The sequence below is a fragment of the Misgurnus anguillicaudatus genome, unplaced genomic scaffold (assembly GCF_027580225.2).
Source record: "Misgurnus anguillicaudatus unplaced genomic scaffold, ASM2758022v2 HiC_scaffold_28, whole genome shotgun sequence".
In the NCBI taxonomy this organism is placed as follows: domain Eukaryota; kingdom Metazoa; phylum Chordata; class Actinopteri; order Cypriniformes; family Cobitidae; genus Misgurnus; species Misgurnus anguillicaudatus.
In genome coordinates this window covers 3334358-3359733 of record NW_027395278.1, presented here as the reverse complement: position 1 = coordinate 3359733, position 25376 = coordinate 3334358, and the positions used below count along the sequence as shown (strand labels likewise).

Sequence of the window (25376 nt, the reverse complement as noted above, 5' to 3'; positions counted from 1 at the left end):
GGCAGTGCCATGGTTGGATAGTGCAGATTAAGGGGCAGTATTATCCCCTTCTGACATCACAAGGGGATCCAAATTTCAATGATCTATTTTTTCACATGCATGCAGAGAATGGTTTACCAAAACTAAGCTACTGGGTTGATCTTTTTCACATTTTCTAAGTTGATAGAAGCACTGGGGACCCAATTACAGCACTTAAACATGGAAAAAGTACAACATTTTCACAATATGTCCCCTTTAAAACTTTTAAATGTAAATGTGTACTCTTTTACAGTAAGTGCATATGGTTTTTAAACCCTAATTATAAACTCATGAGATACATAATAATAAAGTACATTTTATTATGTTAGATAAAGTAAGCATTAAACAAGTGTGCAGTTTAAAATCAACTGATATTAATATTGTCCAACATGAACAGTGTAATTACAAGTGCAAATCAGAGGCTTTAAAAACTCAACATTTGCAAATATAAACACACACAAAGATACATAAACATACAAGCAACAATCAGATAAGGCAAGATATTGACAGAAACAATTCAATAAATAGAGAGTTACATGATGCAAATGGCAAGAAAGCATAGTAAAGGTCTGTATTATGTTGTGAGGCAGTGTGAGTACAAACTGGCAAATCCCATCTGAAATGTATTAAACTCATTTTCGGGATTATGTATAAACTACTAATTATCCCCACCAGAGCGAGGAAATAGATCCAGACAAATATCAAACTCAGCAATTTTTCAGTCACAAACGTTTACCTCACAACTAACAATAAATCAAGACTTTAAAATCATTTTAAAATCATTTAAATGAGCTCTACATTCTTTTGTTTAAATACTGCTCATTAATTCAATAGTGTTTGGCTAAGATTCATGTCTACACTCCTATGTCCCCTGGTGGTCACTGGGAGACTTGCAGTATGTCCATTTGGTTTGACATTGAAGGCACCTGGTACTTGGTGGCCAATGAGAGCTGCTGAAACTTCTCCACAGACTCCTATAAAACAAGAAAATAAGAAATGAGAGTGATTTGGAAAAATCTTAAGCTTAAAGCATCACTTTAGCCATATATTAAAATAAACTCATGATTTACTTACCCTCAAGCAATCTGAGATACACATGTCCATCATCTTTCAGACGAACACATTTGGAGTTATTTTAGTAAATGTCCTTGTTTTTCCAAGCTTATAATGGGAGAAAACAGGGATGAGGAAACAACGTCTGACTTTGAAGCCCAAAAAAGTGCATCCATCTTTCACAGAAGAAGTAATCCACACAGCTCCAAGGGGTTAATTAATAATTAATCGACGCGATATTGTAAAAAAAAACATTTTAAACTTTATAAACTATAATAAATAGCTTCTGTGCCGCTTCGTAAAGCTAGTATTAAAGGACAAGTTCGGTATTTTACACTTAAAGCCCTGTTTTCAGATTGTTTATGATGAAATAGAACGGTTTTGACTGAAATTTCGACATATGCGGCTGCCCCGAGAATTTTTCAGGTATTTGTTGTTTCATCTCCCACCTCTACAATGTGTGTATAGGTGCACTGGAACAATCCTTACTAAAATGCATTAAACTTTCGTACAAAAATCGCTGCAAAAGATGCTTTCCAACAGGTGTTTTACCATTCGTTGTAAACTTGTGGACCTATTTTTCCAAACGCCTCACACCCGTATATTCTTCTGTTGAGAGCTTGAATAATAGACACTCCAGCCCAGTTGGTGGCGATAATCCACCTTTGCCAATTGCAAGAATATAAACAAGATTTCCGGTGCGAAGTAATATAGTTAGGCTGGCCATTCGTGCCAGTTCCGCCGGACACGTCCCAAACATGTTTTCGGGTTCGTTCTCCGGAAGTCCAGTCAGTGAGTCTCACGTCTTTGTAAACGAAAGTTTAATGCATTTTAGGAAGGATTGTTCCAGTGCACCTATACACCCATTGTAGAGGTGGGAGGTGAAACAACAAACACCCAAAAATTCTCGGGGCAGCCGCATATGTCTAAATTTCAGTCAAAACCATTCTATTTCATCATAAACAATCTGAAAACAGGGCCTTAAGTGTAAAATACCGAACGTGTCATTTAAAGTTTAAAATATGGATATTTTTCTTACAAAAATCACATCAATTACCAGCGGAAGACCTTTATTAACCCATTGGAGCCGTGTGGATTACTTTTGTGAAGGATGGATGCATTTTTTTGGAGTTTAAAGTCAGAAGTTGTTCCCTGATCCCTGTTCCCTGATCCCCATTTTCTCCCATTATGAAGCTTGGAGAGTAAGAGTAAGAACATTTACTAAAATAACTCCAAATGTGTTCGTCTGAAAGATGATGGATATATGTATCTGATTGCTTAAGGTTGAGTAAATCATGGGGTAATTTTGATATTTGATCTCTTTAAAACTTGCTTACAATAAAATAATATGTTTTTATAAGATTCATCATGTCTTTTTAAGTAATGTTTATAGTCTTATTGCTTCCAAAGAACACTATATAATACAAATATTTAGGACAGTTTAAAATCAACACTTCTTTCTTTTACATTTGCAACAACTGTTTTACTAACTAACTACATGTCTTGCCAGAGACTTTATAAGGTAATAAGACATACAGTAGTTTTATATCATAGCTTTTTCTAAAGCTGCATCTAAGGCAGTACAAGAAAAAAAATAGATACTTAAAAATCCAGTCTTTGCATTGCATAATTTTTGGTGAGATGTCTTTATTTGGGTGATTTTTTTTCTCCTAACTAATGACGTTGTACTGAAAAACAAGTGTTGAAGTTACTATATGTTTGCCCACTTGCATTTGTTTTATATTATGTGACATCACAGTGCTTTGGAAGGTCGTCAGACATTTTAGCATCCTAAACTCCTACCATCTGTTTTTTTTTTAGATAGAATAGATCTTTATTGCCTATTTAATAAGGTAAAAAAATGTAAAAGTACAAAATTAAAAATATACCCATATTTAAAACATACCTCTGGCCACGATAACAGTGACAACTTTGACCAATGAGAGCCCACTTCCTCCTCCTTCAGAAGCCCTTTCTCAACAAGTCGTTTTATCAGAAACAGGTAGTCAGTTCTCTGTAAAAATAAATGATGAAACACAGTTTATAACATACTATACACAGTTTTATATATATATATATATATATATATATATATATATATATATATATATATATATATATATATATATATATATATATATATATATATTAGGGATGCTCCGATCATGATTTTTGCAGCCGATACCGATCACCGATTTGTAATCTTCGTGATCGGCCGATACCGATTCCGATTTTTTTAAAGCTGATATGCAAGCTCTTTGATGACTGTAACTGTTACAATCTTTCTAAATAAAATAATACCACGGATGTTGCCTTTGTTATATTACTTGCAGTAATTAGGTATATTATTGTTTTAATAGAGACTCAAATAAATAAGCACAACAAATATTTATTCTGGAAAGAGAGATTTAATATGGCTTTAAAAAGGCTTATGTCTCCTAAAAGTACTGAAAATAAAACACTTCACAGACTTTACTGTATTAATTAAATATACACGCATTCGTATGAAGTATAAAAATTCTTTAGTCAAGAGCAGAGAGTGATTTTATTGAGAGATGAATTAGGTTACTGCAGCTTTAAGACGTGAGAGAGAGAGATCGCTCTGTTCACGTGCACTGATGACAGGCTGCTGTGTGTGTGGGCGGCGGCTGAACGCTGTGAGGAAAATAAAAGTTTAAACGCTCAAAACTTTAAGATGCATGCAAATAAGAAACTTTTGGCATGAGGATGCAATTGTCCGTGATAGATATGTGTTGGATACGCTGTTTGATGGGGATGTGAAGACGCCTCGCGCTGTTTACCGGAGCGTGACTTTATAGAAAATACGCATGTCTCTGTAAAGGCAAAGAGAGACATACAAATCTGCACGCTGCACATGAGCCACAGGTTATAAAAATGCTCGCGCTACGTAAAAAAAATGTCTTTAATTGCAGCCGCATTCAGGATCCTTTTGATGACAAAAGTAAACAGAAAGATCGGTTTATGAGATCGGCAGATTTAGCGAGCACCGATCGAGTCATTTAATGCCATTATCGGCCGATACCGATCGGCGGCCGATCGATCGGAGCATCCCTTATATATATATATATATATATACACACAGTATATACAGTCACAATGGTTAGATTTGATAAGTGATGGTCACCTCGCTGTCTGTGGCACTCAGAGTGGCAGTGAGAGTGGGTTCACTGAGGAGAAGATGCAAAGGTGCAGGAGAAGCAGGACTGCGACCCCACAGGAGTAGAAACTTATCTAGCAGAGTAGATTTTTTGTTGCCCTGGTCTGAAGAAACCAGTGGCAGCTCTCCAGATACTGCGCATTAACACAAACACACAATAAGCCATTATTTATGTTCAGTATTGCATTTAAATTGGTCTCATATTACTAATATTTGCGGTCTTACCCAGTTTGCAGGCCAGCTGAACAGTACAACGCAACAACATCTGCTCAACCACGGGAGAGAGGAGCTACAAACAAATCAAAGATAAAAAATTGAATAAAAAAAAAAAATGTATTTGTCTAGAGCCAATTGTCAGGTATGTATTAGCAATAAGTGATCCGGTCCTAAGTACTTTTCTACATCCAAGTGTCTGTCCGACTCGGTCTAGTAAGACCTCAATCTGATGAACTGTGAAAACCTCTTCGTCAACCCTAGGTCCCACTGCAACACACAGCACCTCCTGTAACATTAGAAATATGGTTTATATGGAGAGAAGGCTGCACTAACCATCTTTGCATCTGCATTGTTTATGATTTCCTACCTGAAAACTTATGATGAATTAACAACACTCACCTTAATTTCAATCATGACTTCTGATCCCAGTGGGACTTTATGGGTGCAGTCAGAGATACATGAGGACCCAGCACTGAGCTCTGCGGCACTCCTCTGAACCTGCTGACTTTTGCTTGCACCCTCACCCTCTTTACCATTCAGGTTGGAGAAGGAGGGTAAACTCTTCATCACTCGCTCAAAAGCAGTCTTCCATTCCCTCTTTAGAAGCACTGACGGAGACATTTAAACAGGAATATTTCAGATCCAAACTACTCAATTATGCACTTTTATTTTTGCATCACACAAAATATTCTTTTAATACTTGTGATGTTGGAAGACAGCCAGCTGCATGCCTTTTCTGTAGCCAGACGAGTGGTGATAATCTCAGCTGTGGACAAAACCTAAACCATGCCACAAAATATGAATTATATTATAATACAAGCAAAATATGTTACTGTTAAATGTTTATTTCTAAAATGAAACACAAGAACCTAACTGTAAAACACATTTCCCCCAAAGCAAACACTGTTTTTGATAAATAGTTTTCTCTGGTACTCACTGCAGGAGAGGTTTCAAGGGGCAGAAGTGCTCTGACAGCTCCAGGGGCATACTCACTGCAGAACCTAAGATATGATATGATGTAAGAATGCAAAGAATTACCATTGCATGTCCATTACTTTGATGCATATGTAAAAAAGGAGACAGATGTGCTGACCTGGTTGCTTTCTCCAGAGCTTGCATGCCTGCATCACAGAGCTGAGCACAGATAGAATCATTAAGCTTGGCAGCGTTGACACCATCCAAACCCAAACCATCTCTGAGCGTTTTCTCTCCCCCTTGCACAAGCTCCAACACTAGTGTAGCTCTGCCACACACACAATTTGCAGAAAATTAAGTAAAAAACTGCAACGCAAATATAAAAATTATTTTCATTGACCCACACTCAAACAAGTGGAAAGACTGACTTAATGTGTTTGACGCAGTTGGAACCAATTCTTTCTGCAACAAACTCTACAGTCCGTCTGAGAGATGGAGGCTGGTTGTGAAAGAACGCCTGTTCTAGATCCACCTTTGTTAAAACAAATGAAAAACAATGGTCAGACACACACGGACAGCATGCTTGTAAATTGTGGAAGGGCTTTCGCTGGCAGTGTACCTGCAGTTTTTGCTGCGAGCGAGTGATGGACGGTCCCCTCGGCTCTGCAGACGTGGGGGTGATCTTACGAATCAGACCTCCGCTCTTGGCTGTGCTTCCAGCCACAAATGCAGCAAGCAGCTTACGAAACTCCCCTGGAAAGTGAATAAAGAAGACAGAAGTCCATCATCACACACGGTTGGAAATGCTTTCCAACAATATCCTGGTGAAATGTGAAATTTCACGGCACAATTTTTCGGCAAAGTTTGTTCTCACCTAAATATGGGCAGCAGGTGTAGAGCAGCTGTTGGTCGACTAGTGGGAGGGTGTCCTGGAAAGTAAATATACAGTTTCAGGTTTAGCCCTAACTGTGGAAAAATGTGAAGTGATTCTTTCCGTACAAAAAAAATGAAGTTACATAGATTTAAGAAAATCTAGTATTTTAAATTTTTATACTATGATGGAGATTTACTAACCAGTCCCTGGGCACCCGTGTTATTCTCCATTTCTTTGATTTCCTCCTCAAGATCTGTGCTGAAGAAGAGATCTTCTGGGAAGACTGGGATCTAAGAGCGAAAGTACACTATTTCAGGGGTTTACTGAAAAACTGGGATACGGGGTCCTCCAGAGGTGGGGACATTCTAACTGTGCTTTCACCTTTCACACCGCCACCGGCGAGAGTGTCAAAGTGGCCAGAAGACATTCATTTTCAATGAGTCGGCGGCAAGCACCAAAATCAGCTCAAATTTATGGTAATGAACTATGACAGAGTTCGGCGGCAACCAATTGGAAGGCGAAAACGTTCGGCCGCAACCAATCGGAAGCCGGAAACCACCACTTGAGAGTAGTGCAAAGAATGCATTTGAGTGACAGAGCGTCCACTACACCTTTTCTATAGCGGTGTTGGTAGGGCAGCCAGAGCTTTTATTGACGCTCTCACCGGTGGTGGTGTGAAAGCACAGAAAGAACGTTGGAAAATTTCAGAGAACCAAGACAAAGCAAAAAATTTAAAAAGCCAATTATTTTTAAACAATATGCAGTCTTTATAATATCAAAATAACAATTTATTGAAGATATTTGTAAAATAAATAAATAAAAAAATATATATAAATAAATGTATATTTTATATAATGTATATCCTTCTCATAAGGTTCATCATAACTGGGGGTCCTTGCCATCATAAAGTTTGAAAACACCTGCACTATTTTACATGTTTTATTTCACCCATTTGACTGTCAATGTTTGTTTTATTACAGATGATTTACCTGAAAGAGCCAGCCCAACACTGCTACCAAAAGTAGCTGGTTCATGTAACAAAGCTCATCCCCTCGACCCAACACCATCCTCCTGAAACATGCACACACAGAAAAGCACAATCACATGCATATATTATCTTTCATAACCAAGATAATTTATTCCAGCATTAAGAAGTAATGTACTACTGCAGGATCTTAAGCACATTTACATTGAAATCTTGAATGAAGTGCAGCAGCTAAACCATGTGGTAATTTTCACAAACCAAAACAGTGACAAACCAAAGATATTGGATATAACAAGATTGATCACCGTTACTACGGTATGAATCGTGACAATGCACTGCTCAATATGACCGCACTGTCGTCAGAAGTCCTGCCTTCCAGTTAAAGAGCACCTATTATCCGATTCATGTTTTCAAAAGTGTGTATTAGTACATGTTAAAGGATTAGTCCATTTTCTTAAAAGAAAAATCCAGATAATTTACTCATCACCATGTCATCCAAAATGTTGATGTCTTTCTTTGTTCAGTCGAGAAGAAATTATGTTTTTTGAGGGATATTTCTCATTTTAATGGACTTTAATAGAGCCTAACATTTAATACTTAACTCAACACTTAACAGTTTTTTCAACTGAGTTTCAAAGGACTATAAACAATCCCAAACGAGGCATAAGGGTCTTATCTAGCGAAACGATTGTCATTTTTGACAATAAAAATAACAAATATACACTTTTAAAGCACAACTTCTCGTCGAGATCCGGTCGTGATGCGCCAGCTGACCCCATGCAATACGTCATGACGTCAAGAGGTCACAGAGGATGAACGCGAAACTCCGCCCCAGTGTTTACAAGTGTTGAGAAAGAGGACCGTTCCGACGTTGTTGTATGTCAACTGATACTAATTAATGTCTTTGTGGCAGTTTATTGTTTAAAATGGTCCGCAAATGTGCGTTTTATATATGTAACACGTGACCTCCCTACGTCACTACGCATTTACGTTAGGTCGCGCTGGACCGGACCTAGACGAAAAGTTGTGGTTTAAAAGTACATATTTTCAATTTTTCTTGTCAAAAATGACAATCGTTTCGCTAGATAAGACCCTAATGCCTCGTTTGAGATCGTTTATAGACCTTTGAAACTTTGTTGAAAAAAACTGTTAAGTGTTGAGTTAAGTATTAAATGTTGGGCTCTATTAAGTCCATTAAAATTTGAAAAATCCTGCAATGTTTTCCTCAAAAAACATAATTTCTTCTCGACTGAACAATGTAAGACATCAACATTTTGGATGACATGGTGGTGAGTAAATAAAGAATAAAGAAAATGGACTAATCCTTTAACGATATGCAAAAAGTACTTAACCCAAAGCAAACAATGACGTGAGTTATCATCTCCAAGATAAATGTCTTTTATTGGACTACAACTTCAAACATGTTAAGAAGCGTCACATTTCCGGCTGACGTCAGAGGTATTCAGATCAATCACAATGTACAGATTAGCTGGCCAATCAGTTTAGAACAAAATGAGGATGAGAAAATGATAACAGAATTTTCATTTTTGGGTGAACTATCACTTTAGTCTTGAATGACTGCCTAGTAGAGCCCGACCGATATATCGGCAGGCCGATATTATCGGCCGATATTAGGCATTTTCTAAACTATTCATATCGGCAATCATAATGGCCGATAAACGAATATTAAAAAAATAAATAAAGAAACACGGACGAAACAGCCTTCAACCATGTCATGAGTGTTGCCATTGTATAGTTTGTCCACCAGAGGGCACTTTACAACTACCCTGTAGGCAACACTCGTGTGTAACGCGTCACACATCCTGCAACCTGCTGATTTCAGCCAGACCAGGGCAAAGACGACAGCGGTTTAGTTGATGGTGAGTTGGTCACGAGACATACATTGCTTGAATAACAATTAAAAGAACATCCCAATCAGTTCTCATAACTCAAATAAGCATGACAAAATTTGTGACTATCATGTCCAGTTTTGCTGCTGTTAAATAAGCTGAGAGTGAAGCGGAATTACCTAGTAATGTTACGTTGACTGACTGTCCTTTTAACTTTTGACAATGCGACTGAAGTATTTCTTTAATAGCGTGACAGTTAAAGCAATGATACGTATCATCTCTCCTTAGCCTGTTATATTGAAAATGTATGTTTTACATTTTGCAGTGTGACGTTATTCTTTGCTAAATTATGTCTCGTCATGGACCTGCTAATGCCAGTATCAGTGGAAGACCGCTAACGTTAACGAGCTTGGAAACCACAACGAACTTATTCTGCCTAAATAAAGTAATGATTACTGTATTTATAACTAGCATATCTCTGGTTACAGTCCCTGCATTGTAAAATGAAAGTTAGACTTGCGGGGAGTGAACATTTAGACATAGAGAAAAAGTATCAAACGTAGCTTGTGCATAAAAGTTCGCTTTTCTTTTATACGTGTGTGAAATTCACTGACGCCAAGTGTGCGTTGCAGACTGTCATTCAGCCGCAGCATTAACGAGTCACATAATGGATTTAGATCGCTAAATAGTAGGTTTTAGAAGGCAGGCAGCAACTGATGATTGAAAATGGTTTGATGTAGCTTGATGGAAAGAATTTAAAAAGTGCAAGTAAAGGGATAAGCAAGCTGACATTGTAGTATACCGGAATATCAGACAAGTTTTTTTGTCCTAAAAATAGGTACAAAAAATAGGGTGTCGTCTTATATTCGCGCTATAGAAAAATTCACGGGGGAAAGCACAACGAAATTTATCTGAAATAGTGTCTGAAAAGCAACCCGTTAAGAAAAAAACAGCTCTCCCTTCTAATATGCATTTAAAATTAGAGCAGCAACATAAAATCTGTGTTTAACTGAATTAAAACGCTGCACGTTCACAGTTAACTAAAACTTGCAGAGAGAGAGAGAGAGAGAGAGAGAGGCAGGGAGAGAGAGAGAGAGGTGAATGCGTGAGATGCAGAGACAGAGAGAGAGATAATAAAAAATTAAAATAAAATTATTTTTTGGTGAAAACCCAAAAATACATTTGGAAAATGGGGGGTCGTCTTATATTCGGGGAGGCAATATAGGGACTAATTATTACACACGCACACAAACATTTAGGAATGACCTTTATCTTGTTTAATATAAATGATGATGATAGTAATAATGTGATCATCTGGAATGGATTCTGGAAAAAAAGTATCGGCCGATATATCGGCTTATCGGTTTTTAAAACCAACAAACATTTGTATCGGTATCGGCCTTCAAAATCCTTTATCGGTCGGGCTCTACTGCCTAGTGGCCACCTAGTGGTGCGACTTCCCTAAAGGGACTTTGGACAAACTCACTTATAGATGTAGAGCAGCAGGCACAAAGCGGTCCTGTAAAAGGGCAGAAATGGTCCGGTGTAGTCCAACATAGAGAGGAACTCTACTATCCATGGCACCGTCAAAATTGTTCGCCTCCTGTGCATAGAGCTTCTCAACACTGCACACACATCCAGAACTGGAGAACTCTGAGAATGTGAACAACATTTACATTTACGCATTTGTCATATGCGTGTTCCCTGGGTTAAACCCATAACCTTTTGCACTGTTAACACAATGGCTCTACCAATAAGCTATATAGGAGCACCTAGTAAACATATCCTTTGTACCTTACTGCGCAGAGTGATTGCGGCGTCTTGAATGTCTCTGGATGGAGGTTCAGAGGTGTGGTAAGGCAGAAAGCAGATGAAACCCAAAAACTTAGCCAGCAGTCGAGCCATGAGGAGCACTGAGGAGAATCGTTGCTTCTCATCCTGACAAAAGAGAAGGAACCCAAAACATGTGTTTAAACCACTTTACTCCCTAATTATTGAATGTTTTGCTCTTTCTTCCAACCTGTTGCTCCATGTCTCCATCACTTGTCTCTTCTCCCCGTGCTGGGCTGGCATCTGGGCCAAGAATGGACACCTCATCCAACTTTAAAAGCTCCTGACACAGGCCGTCTTTCAGGTGTTGGTTTAGCTGACAGCTAGTACAAAGATAATAGGAATCAGAGCCACATAATGAAATACTGAAAATCAGAAAACTTGATACGGTCTTGATTCACCAGCTAGACTATGACATCATCAAATCTGGTCCATCAACATCTACAGACAACACTTACCAACCGGCTGTCTGAAGAAAGTCTCTGAAAAACTCCTGGTGTCCAGGGAAAGAAGGTGGAGGGCAGGGACCAATAAGTCCTTGTGGCTGGACCAAACGCTGTTGTAGACGTTTTAGACGACCTAAGCTGTCTGCTCCCAGCATGCCCAGCAGATCAGCATCAGGGGTTTCATTAGAAGAACCCAAAATGCAAGGGCCCTTACACATCTGGAAAAAGTGAATAACAGTGTGTTGACCAGGAGAACAGAATAGGTTGTGACAGGCTGGATGAGAGACCAATCGTTTATTTTGGTTTACCTGGATGAGCTGCTTTTGGAAAAGCCTGGCAAAGTGAGAATGATTTCCTGCGGCTGTGAGCTGACTAACCATCATCCTGTTGAATGGACAATTTTAGTATCATTCCATAAGAGCAAAACAAATCACAAATAAATAAGTATTTGAGGAGCTCAAATGCAAAAGCCTCTAAACGCCACCCCCCAAAAATTAGATAATGGTATAAATTGAATGGTACTAAGGAAATCCGCTTAATCTGAAATCCTATTTTTCCTCTTTACCACTATTTAAACCCTTACCTGACTCTATTGCCTATTGCAGCCTCAAAATTCCAGCCAGGTTCCTTATGGGCGTCTTCCCATTCTCTCAACAGCTCGTAGAACACATCCCTGTAAAAGCAGTCAGAAACATAACATGAACCGCCGCGTGTATAACCAGCCAATGATACTGACTGCCTGAAAAATCATATAATAAAAAATATCGCTGATGCATAATCTTGCTGTACCTCTGTTTCTTAAAAGTGTGAAAGGCTCGATCGCTGCTGAAGTTGGAACGGTTGTCTGTTGCTGGCTGGAATGGCACCGAATGAACGAACAATGGTGGAGTGGGCAGATCCTGAACAAGAAAAGACATCATTCAGCATTGACCTCTTAAAAAAAGAGAAAGTTTCAAATCATATACATTACAGAAAGCATACATTAGATGTGCAGTTGTCCTGAGCTTGTGCCAGGCGATCTCTGAGGGCAGGTGAAAAAGACCCCACTCTCTCATTCTCAGATAGCAGCCGTAGAGTACACTTGTCCAGGTGTGACACCAACCTGATGACATAAAAAAAGAGTCAGGAATGAGACTAATGCATGGGAAGTAAGCAGCAATAAGAGTTTTATTAGACTCACTCGAACTGATGCTCCAAGACTCTCACTGCAAAATAGACACAGTTGTGGACATTTCCCAGGTAAACTTTCTCCAGAACATCTGCAAAATCACAAATAGACATTTATAAACAATTAAGATATATTGTAGAATCTTAAAAAGTTCCAAGAAACAGATTATAATGTTTAACAATAACAAGACAAAATCAGCTCCAAACTAAAAATGACACATTTATCCAACATTTAAATATAATTATGAAATTAACCTAAATAAAATGAATAAACCTTAAAATTACAATACAAAATAACTGGCTACACAAAAAAAACAAAGATCTGACTAAATGATTTTCAAGTTATCGCTTTAAATTATGACTGTAAATTAGTATTTTACTTAAAGTGACACCATGTAATTTTTCAACCTTCATAATAAATTTTCAAGACCCTTGTGATAGTACATCGACTTTAAATAGGTTGAATGACATGCCTACCATAGCTTGACCAGGTCTGTATCACTTTTACTCGTATTTTAAAACTTAGGGTTTCTGGTAGTAACCAGAGCACAAAAAAACTACAAAATTCGACTGCTTTACAGCATACGTCACTTCCTCCACACAATTTGTTTTTAACGTGAATTTTGCTGGAGGCTACTTAAGGAGTGTAGAGAGCAACTTCTATTATGTGACTCTGTGGCACCGTGTTAGTGTCACGGACCTATGACACGGGCGACCCGGGTTCGATTCCCCTTTAAGCCAATTTTTTTATATAAACTCTTGATTCATACATAAATGCGATCTTCTTTATAAATGACGGCGATTATCTTGTATATAGTTCCCTGTATTCAGATTCGGTGTTCACGTATTTACCTTTCTTTTACTGTGTCTATGGTATTTACATTACAATCCAGGATGCTATGCAGTCAAACTTGCTCAAACTCACACAGTGTAAAACCAAACCCTATTCATTCACCAATCAGATCCGAGCGTTTCTCTCTTCCTCATTTGCTGCGTTCCGCTGTCACTCGCGTGACGTATTACAAAGCGGCAGACTTTCGGTCTGCTTGGACCACATCGGTTTGCTTGGATTTGGAGCGACAATTTTCACACAAAAGAGAGGAAAAACGAGCGCCATTGCGGAAAATCCTGGTGGCGAGGGAGAGAGAGACGATGCAACAATATTTGTTTGGAAAAAGGCAAGGAAATACTTCTGGTCGTTTCTCAATTGGAAGGCTGCCGCCTCCGGAGGTCAAATATGCAGGCTGCATACTAGTGATGCGCGGGTCGGCGTTTTTTCCAACCCGCGGGTCCCGCTTTTATGAAATATTTGGCCCGCCCCAACCCGCACCGCAACACTGTATCTATTTTTACAACCCACACCGCCCCGTGACCATTAAAATAGACATATTAGGCATTTGTAATGTAAATAAAAAGAGGCTTTATTTCAGCCTAAGAGTGCTTGGAAACAGCCATTAGATTACATCGCCCTGTAAACTGGCAACAACATACACGAATGAGCCATAGAAACCAGCATGGTCATATTAATATAGAGATAGGATAATGATAAACCAGGGGTGTCCAATACATCGATCGCAAAGGCAATGCCGGTAGATCGCACATAAGCTCACTGTGTATTCTCATGCTGCTCCATGCCTCCACGGGAAAATTGGCATTATGAGTAATTGTGAAACACTTAAGTCTTTTTGAGTTGCTGTGCCTTTCTTCTCATATGTGTTTTTCTAAATCTTATGCCTGCCCGCTGCAGATCAGTCGTGTAAACTTCCGAAATTTACAAGCATGCAATTGCATCGCATTCTTGCTTTCATGCACGAGCAGAAGCACGCGAGAGCGAGCGAACGAGGGAGAGAGAGAGAGAGGCAGCGTTGTGCTGATATATGCTTCTGATACTATTGTAATTTTCTTTCAAGTTTGTTTCACTAAATCTCCGCTATTTTAAACAGTACTCGACATGTGCTCCAGGATTTTTTTTAACTCCTCAAGAAAATAGAGTAATGGTGACATCCCTAAATCCAATGTAGAGATATATGCAGTATAGTCCACGCATTTAAAGTGTTTTTAGCATTTAGAACTTGTCGGCTTTATCATTTTAAAAGTAGATCACCACACAAAAAAGCAGCATTTGTATTATCTATTCACAAATTCCCTACCTTAATTTCTCCTGCAGATCGTCTTTCATCTTTTAATTCTCCGTTTGTTTTGTTGTTGTGGCTGGCAGCCAGCGGGAGCTACTTGGCGCTTCCGTGACGTCAAAGGTTTGGGGATATCAAGTTACGTTGCGCAAGTTACGTTGCGCAAGTTACGTTGCGTAAGTTACGTTGCCACATAGGCCTACGTTATTTAATCTTATCAAAGAACGTAATTAAATGTAAAAATATATATTCCCAAATATTTAATATATATGCTACAGGGAATTAGACGCAACATATCAGTTTTTTAATTTTGTTTTTAATGACCCGCCCCAACCCGCCCCGCATTAAAGTTACAATTTCTTTACCCGCCCCAACCCGACCCGCGGGTTACTACTGCATACGTCATCAAGCCTGGTTTATTAAGGTAAACTGAGCATTACATTCGCAAGTCATAAGCATACTGCAACAATTTACGATTAACTAAGTATAATAGTCAACTTTGTAATTGTTAATATTGTGAAATAAGATAGTCTTGATGACGTATACAGCTTAGAAATACGACATCCGGAGGCTGCAACCTTCAGATTGAGAAATGGCTTCTGCCATGACAAGTTCCTCATCAGAAAGTTGTAACATGACTGCGTTTCTCCCTGTTGTCTCAAAATGTTGATCGTTTAGCGTTTTAAATGTTTAGTTTTTAGTTTAGTTTTAAGGTTGGCCAGTTCCTTTCCTTTGCGACAGTGCTGCGGCGCTTGTGGCCTCTAGGGGCGCTAGAAGTGAAAAATACATGTCTAGCACCCCCTAGTGGCCAAAAAGTTCCATGGTGTGCCTTTAAAGAAATAAACAACATTACAACACATTTTATTCAGTTTGTAGGTATGACTTATGGGTGATTTATGCGGTACATGGCAGTCGCTTAACTAAGCATTGACGCTTAACGGAAGGCTTGTCTGAAGCGTGGCCAACAGCCAATCACAGTGGCCGCTACACATGCTCCGGTCTTCCATAAACGTAATTGGCTGGCTCTGCCTAGGTTATTTGCATAAGGCGATCTGATTGGCTGACGCACGCGTTGCCGCTTGAAAAGTTGAATTTTTAACTTCTGCCGCGAGCAACAGCACTGACGCGGCGCCGACGGATCCACAATTCAGTTCGGCAACGCATGACGTCACCCATTAAAAGTGAATGGGAAGCGTTAACGCTTATGCCCCGTGTGAATGCGCCGTTACAGAGGTGGAAGCATGCCTTGCTTGTGCACCCAAAATCCTGCCCCTTCCATGGACATGGCTCTTCACGGCAGGCGCTGTTGAAGATCAACATATTTGCACTAAATGCTGCAAAAAACGCTTCCACTACACGAGAAAAGCTGTAGTTGCTGTGTACCGTGTGAAACCCACATAATGGGGTCACATGTTCAAACCAAGTACATAGTAGTGAATCTATTAAAAGGACACTCGACTTGAAAATATGCTCATTTTCCAGCTCCACTAGTTAAACATTTGATTTTTACCATTTTGGAATCCATTCAGCTGATCTCCGGGTCTGGCGGTACCACTTTTAGAATAGCTAAATGTTTACTTCTTCCTTAGACCATTCCGGCAAATTTAGATTTGCTCTGCAAGTAAGTCTGGCGAAGAGGCCATTCAAGCCCATTTCTAATCCGTAGAAATCGCAGCACCAATTAGAAACGTTGGGGCGGGCTTTACACGATGACGACAGCGCAGCGACGATGAAGCAGATTTTGTACATTACAAAGATGGATGCCGCCGTGGAACGTCACTTGTTTAAATCAGCGATTGCATCGGTTTTCAGCGATTTAAACTTTTCCTTTTCGTTAAAACCTGAGCAAAGAACAACACTTGAAGCCTTTATATCTAAAAAAGATGTTATCGCTGTCTTACCGACTGGATTCAGAAAAAGTCTGATATACCAGCTTGCCCCTTTGGTGGCTAAATTAATGGGTCTTAGTGAGAGCCATCTGGTAGTGGTTATTTCTCTATTTCTGCATACTTCATCTCCTTCATCTCTCTGATTGGTTTTAGGTCTATCCAATTGCGCACAGAGGCATTTGATCGACATCCGTTGGTGACGCCCCTTTGGAAATGATTTGTCTATGAAGCTTTGCCAGACCATAACTTAGTTACTACTGAGAACGGTCTGGTTTTAACCAGGCTAGCATCGCGCTAAAAATCTGCTGAATGAATTCCAAAATGGAGATCAGCTGAATGGATCCCAAAACGGTAAAACTCAAATGTTTCACTCTAGAGGAGCTGGAAAATTAGCATATTTTCAAAAAAAGTGGAGTGTCCCTTTAAGATGCTGATTTGCAACCAAAGGAGCCTTTGCATTTTTCAATTATATGTTTATAGAGATTACAATTGTCATAATACGCTTTGTTTGCCAAAGGCATGTTTGGTTTTATCCTTAAAAACAACATAAAAGGTCATACATGTTAGACAGTTTAGCTAAGTGCAAAATAATGCATGAGTAATGCATTTGAACAAGCTTGGACTGTGATCACCATTATGAAACTCCTTGTTTAATAACATCACTGCAGAATGATGTAACATACGAGAAGTTAAAAACATCTAAAAACCCAAAAAAGGAAAATCTGGTAAATCTGGACAAACCTGCGCTGCGTTCACACATGCTGACTCCCTCCTCGGTAGGTTCAGAGACAGATACGCCCCGAGATGTCAAAAGCTGAAGCACAAAGAACAGCTCCAGGATCACACATGGAACCAGATTCTCTATAACCAAGACAAAAGTACATTTATTAGATTAGACTATAACCCTGAGCATCTAAATATTCATGTACACTTAAGTGAATGCAGATACCACACATTTAACAGTTTGGCCTTTAACTTTATTGTGGTGTTCAAAATGATTACATCATAAATGGCCAGCTGAGTCCAGAATCATTACATGTTAAATATATTTTTCCATTAGGCACCCCAAGAAATACAGAATCATATTTTCCACGACAAAACTCCAAAGTTTGATTAGCAGTAAATGGTGTATATACCGCCCTCTACAGGCCATTTACCTGAAATGCAGGTACAGTACAGCTCTGCCAGCAGATTTAACTCTGGTGTTTGTGTGACCTTATCAGGGTCAGGACAAGGTGCCTGTGGGTCAGGGGTTACTTTAGACCCCTGTCTGTGCACAGTTTTGGTTGGCGTGCAGGTAATGGGGGTGGTCTTCAGCGGAGAGCTGGTCTGCTGGGCAAGTTTAGACCTAGACAAGAGATGAAAGGGGGTGAAGACCGAGAATATAAAGGAAGGACATTTAGACAATAATCTTAAAGGGATAGTTTACCCAAAAATTATAATTCCGTCATCAATTCTCATCCTCGTGTTGTTCTAAACCTGTATAAGTTTCTAATGAACACAAAAGAAGATATTTTGATATATGATGGTAAGCACACAGGAGATTGTAACCATTGACTTCCATAGTAGGAAAAACAAATATGATGGAATTCAATGGGTACCGTCAACTGTGTGCTTACCATCATTTATCAAAATATCTTCTTAATTATTAATCACAATACTCCCATAATATTTGTTTTCCTACTATGGTAATCCATGGTTACAACAGCTGTGTGCTTACCATCATTTATTAAAATCTCTTCTTATATGTTCATCAAAATAAAATAACTCATACAGGTTTAGAACAACATGAGGGTGAGTAAATGACAGAATTTTCATTTTTTGGTGACCTATCCCTTTAAAGTCCAATATAAAAGATTTAGATAACCTTGGTTAACTTAAAATGTCACTGCATTACATATGTCCAGCATAATATTATATTTAATAGTTTTTACTTTTTGTTATAAAAAAATCAAAATAGTTTTTGGGCCCACTGTGGTTGTTCATCGAACATACCGTTCTCTCCTGAGTAACTCTCGCTCTTCCTGCAGGCTGTGAGGGCTTCCAAAGTTTGGTTTGGCTGTAGTGCTCTCCAGAACAATAGGGGGGCTGGCAGACAGGCTGACAGGGGTAGACGTAAAGCAGCTCATAGGTTTAGAGCTAGGCCGTTCTGCACTGACTAGGGTTGGGTTAATTCTCCGTGAAGGTTTGGTTGTCCTAGTGGGACAAAAAGCAGGAACGTTTAAATTAACACTCACACATAATTAAGTTTGATTATTTTAGTTTATGAGATATTTTAGATGAGGATGACTAAATAAAATAACACTCAATCCAAAAATGTACATGATTTTTTCATAAGATTTGTATATTTCCATATAATTTACAGACTGGAAAATCATCATTTTAAAATTCTCCGATCCAGTTTTCCAGAACCATAGAAATTCTGGACACTCCTATGGCTGAAATGAATGGATACTAATTCATATCATCAAAAGATGGCAATTTGACTCAAACATCAGATTATCACAACACTTTCACAAACTGAATATTTGTAATCTATGCAAGACTGAAATGTACAGAGAAACATTGTTCAAAAACACTTACATTGGTGAAGCCTGGGCAGCAGCCATAGGAGGAAAGTCTTCCAAATTATTAAAGTTGAGCTGCACCTGTGTGGGAGGTGATACCGTTTCAATCCTTCCAACACCTCTACTCCTCCTGCCTCCTCCTCCTCCTCCATCCCAGCGACCTCCTTCCTCTGTCAGTGCACTCCGTGATCCCGAATGTCGGCCGTTGGCGGACCCCCCAAATCCTCCACTCCTCCTGCGTCCTTTGTGCTGCTGTGCGTCTGGGGGTGACGTCATGAAGTCTCCAAGACTGTGACGCTGGGCTGAGCGTCGTTCGTTGGGTGTGTTTCGAGCAGCTGGGCTCAATAAAGAGCTGAAAGAGGGGCTGCTCAGGGCACTGACACCACTAAAAGAATTAGAGCCAGGAAACGGGGTCTCCTGTTCACTCCTTTCACCCATAGGGGATGTGGATGGGACAGGAGAAAAGAGTTGGATTCGACTGGTGTTACGCAGTCCTTGAACCGGTGTGGATTTGTTTCCTCTCCGCTCAGAAGAGCACTGAGTCCGGACAGATCTGGAGGTGCTGGGGGTCTTAGCAGGTGTGGTGGGGCCATGAGTCAAAGTGTGACTGCTCTGGTCACGTAAAAAATTTAAGAGGAAAGGCACAAACTCCTGTTTCCAGACTTTTACAGGAAAGTCTTGTGATGCACAAGCCTGCCAAGAAAAATACAATCATTTATCGTTTTAAATTATAGCATAGAGAGAATTTAAGATTTGGAAAATTTAGAATTTTAACTTGTCCCTAAAACAAGCAAGTATGCACAGCAAAAAGAAATTCAAAAACATTGCATTATAATGTATGACGTTTTAAAATGCATTATAAAATACATTTTATTTCACATTAAAGAGAAATTCATAATATACATAATTCTGTATTAAGTTTATAATTTCATTATTTTATAATATGTATACATATTATTTAAACAAAACTTTCTAATTTTACAGTAAGATAATTTGACATTATAAAACGGTTATTTATAACAAGATTCCCTCTTCCCAAAAACAATAACGTTACAGCTTTTATTTTCACAACAAAAAGAAACTTAACCAACAGAATTAGGCTAATGACAACGTTTTATCTAGTACTAGATTATCTAGTGCTCGGTCTATTTGTAAGTCTTATATAACACACAAACAAAACTGCAAAGACACTAAATGTTACTTTAATGTTTGTTTGCTAATGTAGCAGTAGGTTAGCTGGCTAAGCCTCAGAAACAAATTCTTCCTCTCAGCAACGCACTACATGACACGTGACAGCATGAAAAATACTGCGTGGTACAACGACAGTAAAATCTAAATACTTACATGTCGATCCTTGAGCCAAAGCAACACCTCGCTTAACTTAACTTTATTGTCCAGCAACGATTCCAAAAGAGCCGCCATTCTGCTCTGAGTTACATGAGAGTGACGTTTCTCTAGTCAGGGGAGGGATTGGCTGAGCAGGGAAGCGCGCGTCAAACCCAACAGCAGTAACGGCTTCAACAGCACTTCAAAATAAAAGTCCTGGTGATTTTTTTCAGTTCATTTGATTTTGTTAAATTAAATAAATGTGTGAGGAAAACTAAGCGTATTAAAATATATAGTTTGTCACGTTTAAATGGTTTTGTCATACAAATATTTTTGTTGTCATCTAAAACAGCGTGTTTAACACTTCTTGTTAAACTATTTTTCCGTTTTTTTAAATGTGATTTGCAATTGCATCAAGTGTTTTAGATTTTTATCTTTGGATATAAACTAAAAATGCTTATTTACCTGCAAGTTCTTATATGTGCACTGTGCATATTTCTAAATCAATTTATTTGGGGCATACTCGGTGAAGAGTTAAAAATATTACATCAGAGTACATTGGGAGTGTCCTGTGAATGTACTAAAAGTCATTACCAAAATTTCCTATAAGGAAGTGTACATGGAGCATAATAATGGTGCAGGGAGGGAACAGTTCTTTGCTTGTTCAAATGAGGACACAGTCTTCCCTCAAGTAATTTTATACCTGCTGTTTTCTCTAAATATAAATGTTCAGCCTAATAGCCTGGGGCATCCCAAGGTTTGTAATGCTCACTTTGAGGTCACTTATTTGATAGTCAGCAGAGCAGAATGGTTTAGGCAAATTAATGTGGTCAGACCCAAAGGAAACCTAATTTATACAACAAAATGTACCTATAAAATTACACTCCATATTACAACACCAGAAACACTTGAGGTGATGATAGGTATGCAGTAATTCCAGTCTTGATCTGGAAAACATCCAGTTATTTAGTAATACCAAATAATTAGAATGTAATAAGCACGTCATTCAACATTTGAGTTTAGTTTTAACTAAATATAAATAATAACAAAATATTTATATAAATCATTTATTTTGATAAAATATTTGTAATTTTCTTATTTATTTAATTTATTATTATATTAAACAGTAATCGATACTATAGTCAAACCAAAGAAAGAAATAGAAAATTAATTACTTATTGCGTCAGGCACTCCAGCATTGTTACAATAAATAGTTAAAGTAAAAATTGTACGTTGCACTGGGCGGTGATTGGCAGCTGATGGGTTAAATAGAGTAGAAGTATTTCTAGCACTAGCTTCAGTCAGTGGGCGTGTCTTAAGGTCTCGGCGACGAGTGTGTGTATCTTTATCAGTGTAGCTGTAGTAGGCTACTTACTGGCCGAGTGCCCTTCCCACGAGAATGCGGTTATTGTCGTGTACAATATTTTCCCAAAGGTTGCTTTATAGCAACATATACGCTCATGTGATCGCGCTGTGATCGACTTTATTCCACCGTTGTGCATTGTGTGTCGTGCCGCGAGCGGAGGAGAGGGTGCGCGCTCCGATCACGCGAGTGGTTATGCCGTCTGCGATGGAGGGCTCTTCGGGAGAAGGTGACCTGCTTACCGTGAAACACGAGCTCAGAAACGGTAAATGACATCCAGTGTTGTCTTTAAGAAATAGTTAATTCACTTTGCTCGTTTGAAAGTGTTTTCTTATAGCACGACAGAAGATGTAGTTAATGCTTGCTAGCTAACGTTAGTGTAAAACATGAAGTGCTATCAGTACTATATTTATGAGGTGCATGCCAAAATCATCCATCAACCCGGTTTACTTTGGGATTGGAAGGTGAATTGCATATGCAATTTCGAAACGTGTTATCTCAACCACACTCGCACTATTTAAGTGCATGTCTTGTAAGTGATAAATGTTAGACTATATTGACATTATGATGAAAGGACTCGCTAACGTTAGGTATTTAAGAGTCCGACTGTGTATGTGGTTGTGCTCAGTCATCCCTGAGTCTAAAGAAACCCAATTACTAGAGCTAATTATAGGGACCTGATAAACTGCCTTTATCTGGTAAATAAATTTACCAGGTTAATGAACCTTACTTGCCTAATGGCTAGTAAATTGAACAAATGCTTATTAGCTTTAGCATTTGTTTTGAAGTCTGAAGTCAAGAAGTATGTTTGCCTCAAGTAATAGGTTTCAGGCAAATTTCTGGTACTGTGATATAAAGATATTGGCCAGACAGATAAATGGCCATTTTGATATTATTTGGCCATAACTTTACCCATTTGACCAACTGATTGCAACCTAGTGTGAGATTGTAAACCTACCAAATGCAATAAGTCACTCATAATTTCTGTTTAAATTTTTTATTTTTGTAAATTACTAAGAGATCCTACTGAGCAATAGTGTGTATATCACATTTACAGTCATTATATTTTAATGGATATATTAGTATCAGATTGGCTACCCTGTTCTTTAATGGATTAGTGCTGAATGGAAGTAATGCAATTGATTTTGTAACAGGTGTCCACAAATGTGGAAGTGGCGGTTATATAGCATCTACAACACAGCTGTTGTGCTTTGCATCTAATTCATTACAGTGGCGTGAAATAATAAAAATGCAAAACATGCTAAATTAATTCATTACCTCATTGATGAACATGATTAGCAAATTCCATACATTTCTGGATAGTGAAAACAACATCTCTCATCATTCCACTCTATAACGTTATTAAGCTTCACCTTTGGTTTAGTTTTACAAAATGCGACCTCTACTGGTGAACTCCTACATGTTGTGCCTTTAAAAAAAATCTAAATTCTCACCATGAAGGCCTTTTGATCCTAAGAGGGGAGATAGGGTCATGAAGCCTATTAATAAGTGTTGTAGTGACCATAGGCCGCTTGTGAGTGGTTGCGAAGGGCCGTTGTGCAATCGAGAGCTGTTTCCTTTATTCTTTACCCAAGTGTTAAATGTGCTGCTTGATATCCAATCAAAGGATGTTGTGGTAACAAGATGTCTTTCCAAAATCAGATATTTTGCGAAGAGAGAGATAGAGATAACAGAGGGACGTTGTGTGCAGTTTTGCTTGCGATAAAAAGCTGCTGTTATGCAGTGAGGGGGTAACAGCAGGGATGTGTTCACCTCACCGGGCAGCTCATTGGCATCAGTGCGGCCTCACTTTAGGCAAGATGTTAACGTAAATATATGCTAACCGCTTGCTGACTTCGATGTCTCATTCATTGAGGCTCAGAACATTGCACATATCTAAGGAAATTGGACACACGTATTAAAGATGGCAATAGTACAGTGCAAAGACTTTGTTTAAGCATCAAAAAAATAATAAGAAAAAAGTTTAGATCAACAACTGTTATGGGATCGGACAGTGATTCCCAAAATTGCACTCTTTATTAAAATGATCACAATGACACCATACACCAGGCTAGATAAAAAAAAACAACAACTATGTTTTGGAGCTAAATATATAAAGAACTTAAAAAGTTGCAAAAGCCGCTAAACGCCACCTCTGTCAAAAATGAGATAATGATATTAACTCTTTCCCCTCCACCTGATGGATAATAGCGGTATTACAGTACATTCACACGGGGCATTAACGGAAGGCTTGTCTGAAGCGTGTCCAACAGCCAATCACAGTGGCCGCAACACATGCTCCGGTCTTCCATAAACGTAATTGGCTTGCTCTGCCTAGATTATTTGCATAAGTATGGCTGTCACAATGATTAAATAATTGTCTCATCGCGATAGCTTGACCTCATCGCGATGATTTCAGATCACCACAATGATTGCACATTTCTTTAAAAACACAAGGGGGAGCTGTAGCGCCTGTATAAATGAGACTGTATTAGATGACGTTTCTTAACTGACAGTGTAATGCGATACATTGCAAAACCATTCAATACAGTGGAAAAACAGCATTTAAAGAAATGCAGCAATATGAACTATTATCATTAAATAATTACTTTTAAATACACTCACCTAAAGGATTATTAGGAACACCATACTAATACTGTGTTTGACCCCCTTTCGCCTTCAGAACTGCCTTAATTCTACATGATATTGATTCAACAAGGTGCTGAAAGCATTCTTTAGAAATGTTGGCCCATATTGATAGGATAGCATCTTGCAGTTGATGGAGATTTGTGGGATGCTCATCCAGGGCACGAAGCTGTCGTTCCACCACATCCCAAAGATGCTCTATTGGGTTGAGGTCTGGTGATGTGGGGACCATTTTAGTACAGTGAACTCATTGTCAAGATACCAATTTGAAATGATTCAAGCTTTGTGACATGGTGCATTATCCTGCTGGAAGTAGCCATCAGAGCATGGGTACATGGTGGTCATAAAGGGATGGACATGGTCAGAAACAATGCTCAGGTAGGCAGTGGCATTTAAACGATGCCCAATTGGCACTAAGGTGCCTAAAGTGTGCCAAGAAAATATCCCCCACACCATTACACCATTGCATTAATGAGAAATTAAACAGGTGTTCCTAATAATCCTTTAGGTGAGTGTATGTGTATTAATATTCACTGCTAGGTAAACCTTAAATAGATTTAACTTAAATAATCACAACAATGTGTGAAAATTATTTTAGAAACAACAAACTAAATGTATGAGAATTAAATGTCAAAGCAATAAAACAGTCAATTAATCGTCATAACCAGCAAAGCCCAAAAACAGGCAATTAATTGTCATAATCGTCACAATTTATTAAGCAATTAACCGTAAGCCAAATTTCATAATCGTGACAGCCCTATGCATAAGGCGATCTGATTGGCTGACGCACGCGTTGCCACTTGAAAAGTATAGAAATGTTCAACTTCTGCCGCGACGGATCCACAAATTAGTTCGACAACACAAGAAAAGTTAATGGGAAGCGTTAACACTTACACCCCGTGTGAACGTACCGTTACGGCA

General features: G+C 38.7%; 2 protein-coding genes across 2 annotated transcripts in view; one reads left to right on the top strand and one right to left on the bottom strand.

Annotated features, from left to right (window-relative positions):
- Nucleotides 1–314: 314 nt before the first annotated feature.
- Nucleotides 315–20599, bottom strand: LOC129417741 (codanin-1). Its single transcript, XM_055172571.2, has 28 exons — nt 20465–20599; nt 19137–19813; nt 18549–18749; nt 17711–17901; nt 17295–17414; nt 12546–12624; nt 12347–12467; nt 12155–12264; nt 11949–12038; nt 11674–11749; nt 11378–11583; nt 11110–11242; nt 10884–11027; nt 10576–10742; nt 7244–7325; nt 6455–6544; nt 6255–6309; nt 6000–6133; nt 5809–5912; nt 5559–5708; nt 5403–5466; nt 5166–5244; nt 4865–5073; nt 4644–4751; nt 4475–4538; nt 4217–4383; nt 2978–3085; nt 315–992 (listed from the first exon to the last, which is right to left on the bottom strand). The coding sequence occupies exons 1-28, from the start codon at nt 20540–20542 to the stop codon at nt 897–899; spliced, it is 3903 nt and encodes a 1300-aa protein (XP_055028546.2). The 5' UTR covers nt 20543–20599; the 3' UTR covers nt 315–896.
- A 1156-nt stretch (nt 20600–21755) lies between these two features.
- Nucleotides 21756–25376, top strand: part of LOC129417226 (ribosomal protein S6 kinase alpha-5) — a 57720-nt gene continuing 54099 nt past the window's right edge. Inside the window, exon 1 of the mRNA XM_073864910.1 lies at nt 21756–22074. Coding sequence (XP_073721011.1) covers nt 22005–22074 — 70 coding nt within the window. The 5' untranslated portion in view covers nt 21756–22004. The remainder of the gene's footprint in view (nt 22075–25376) is intronic.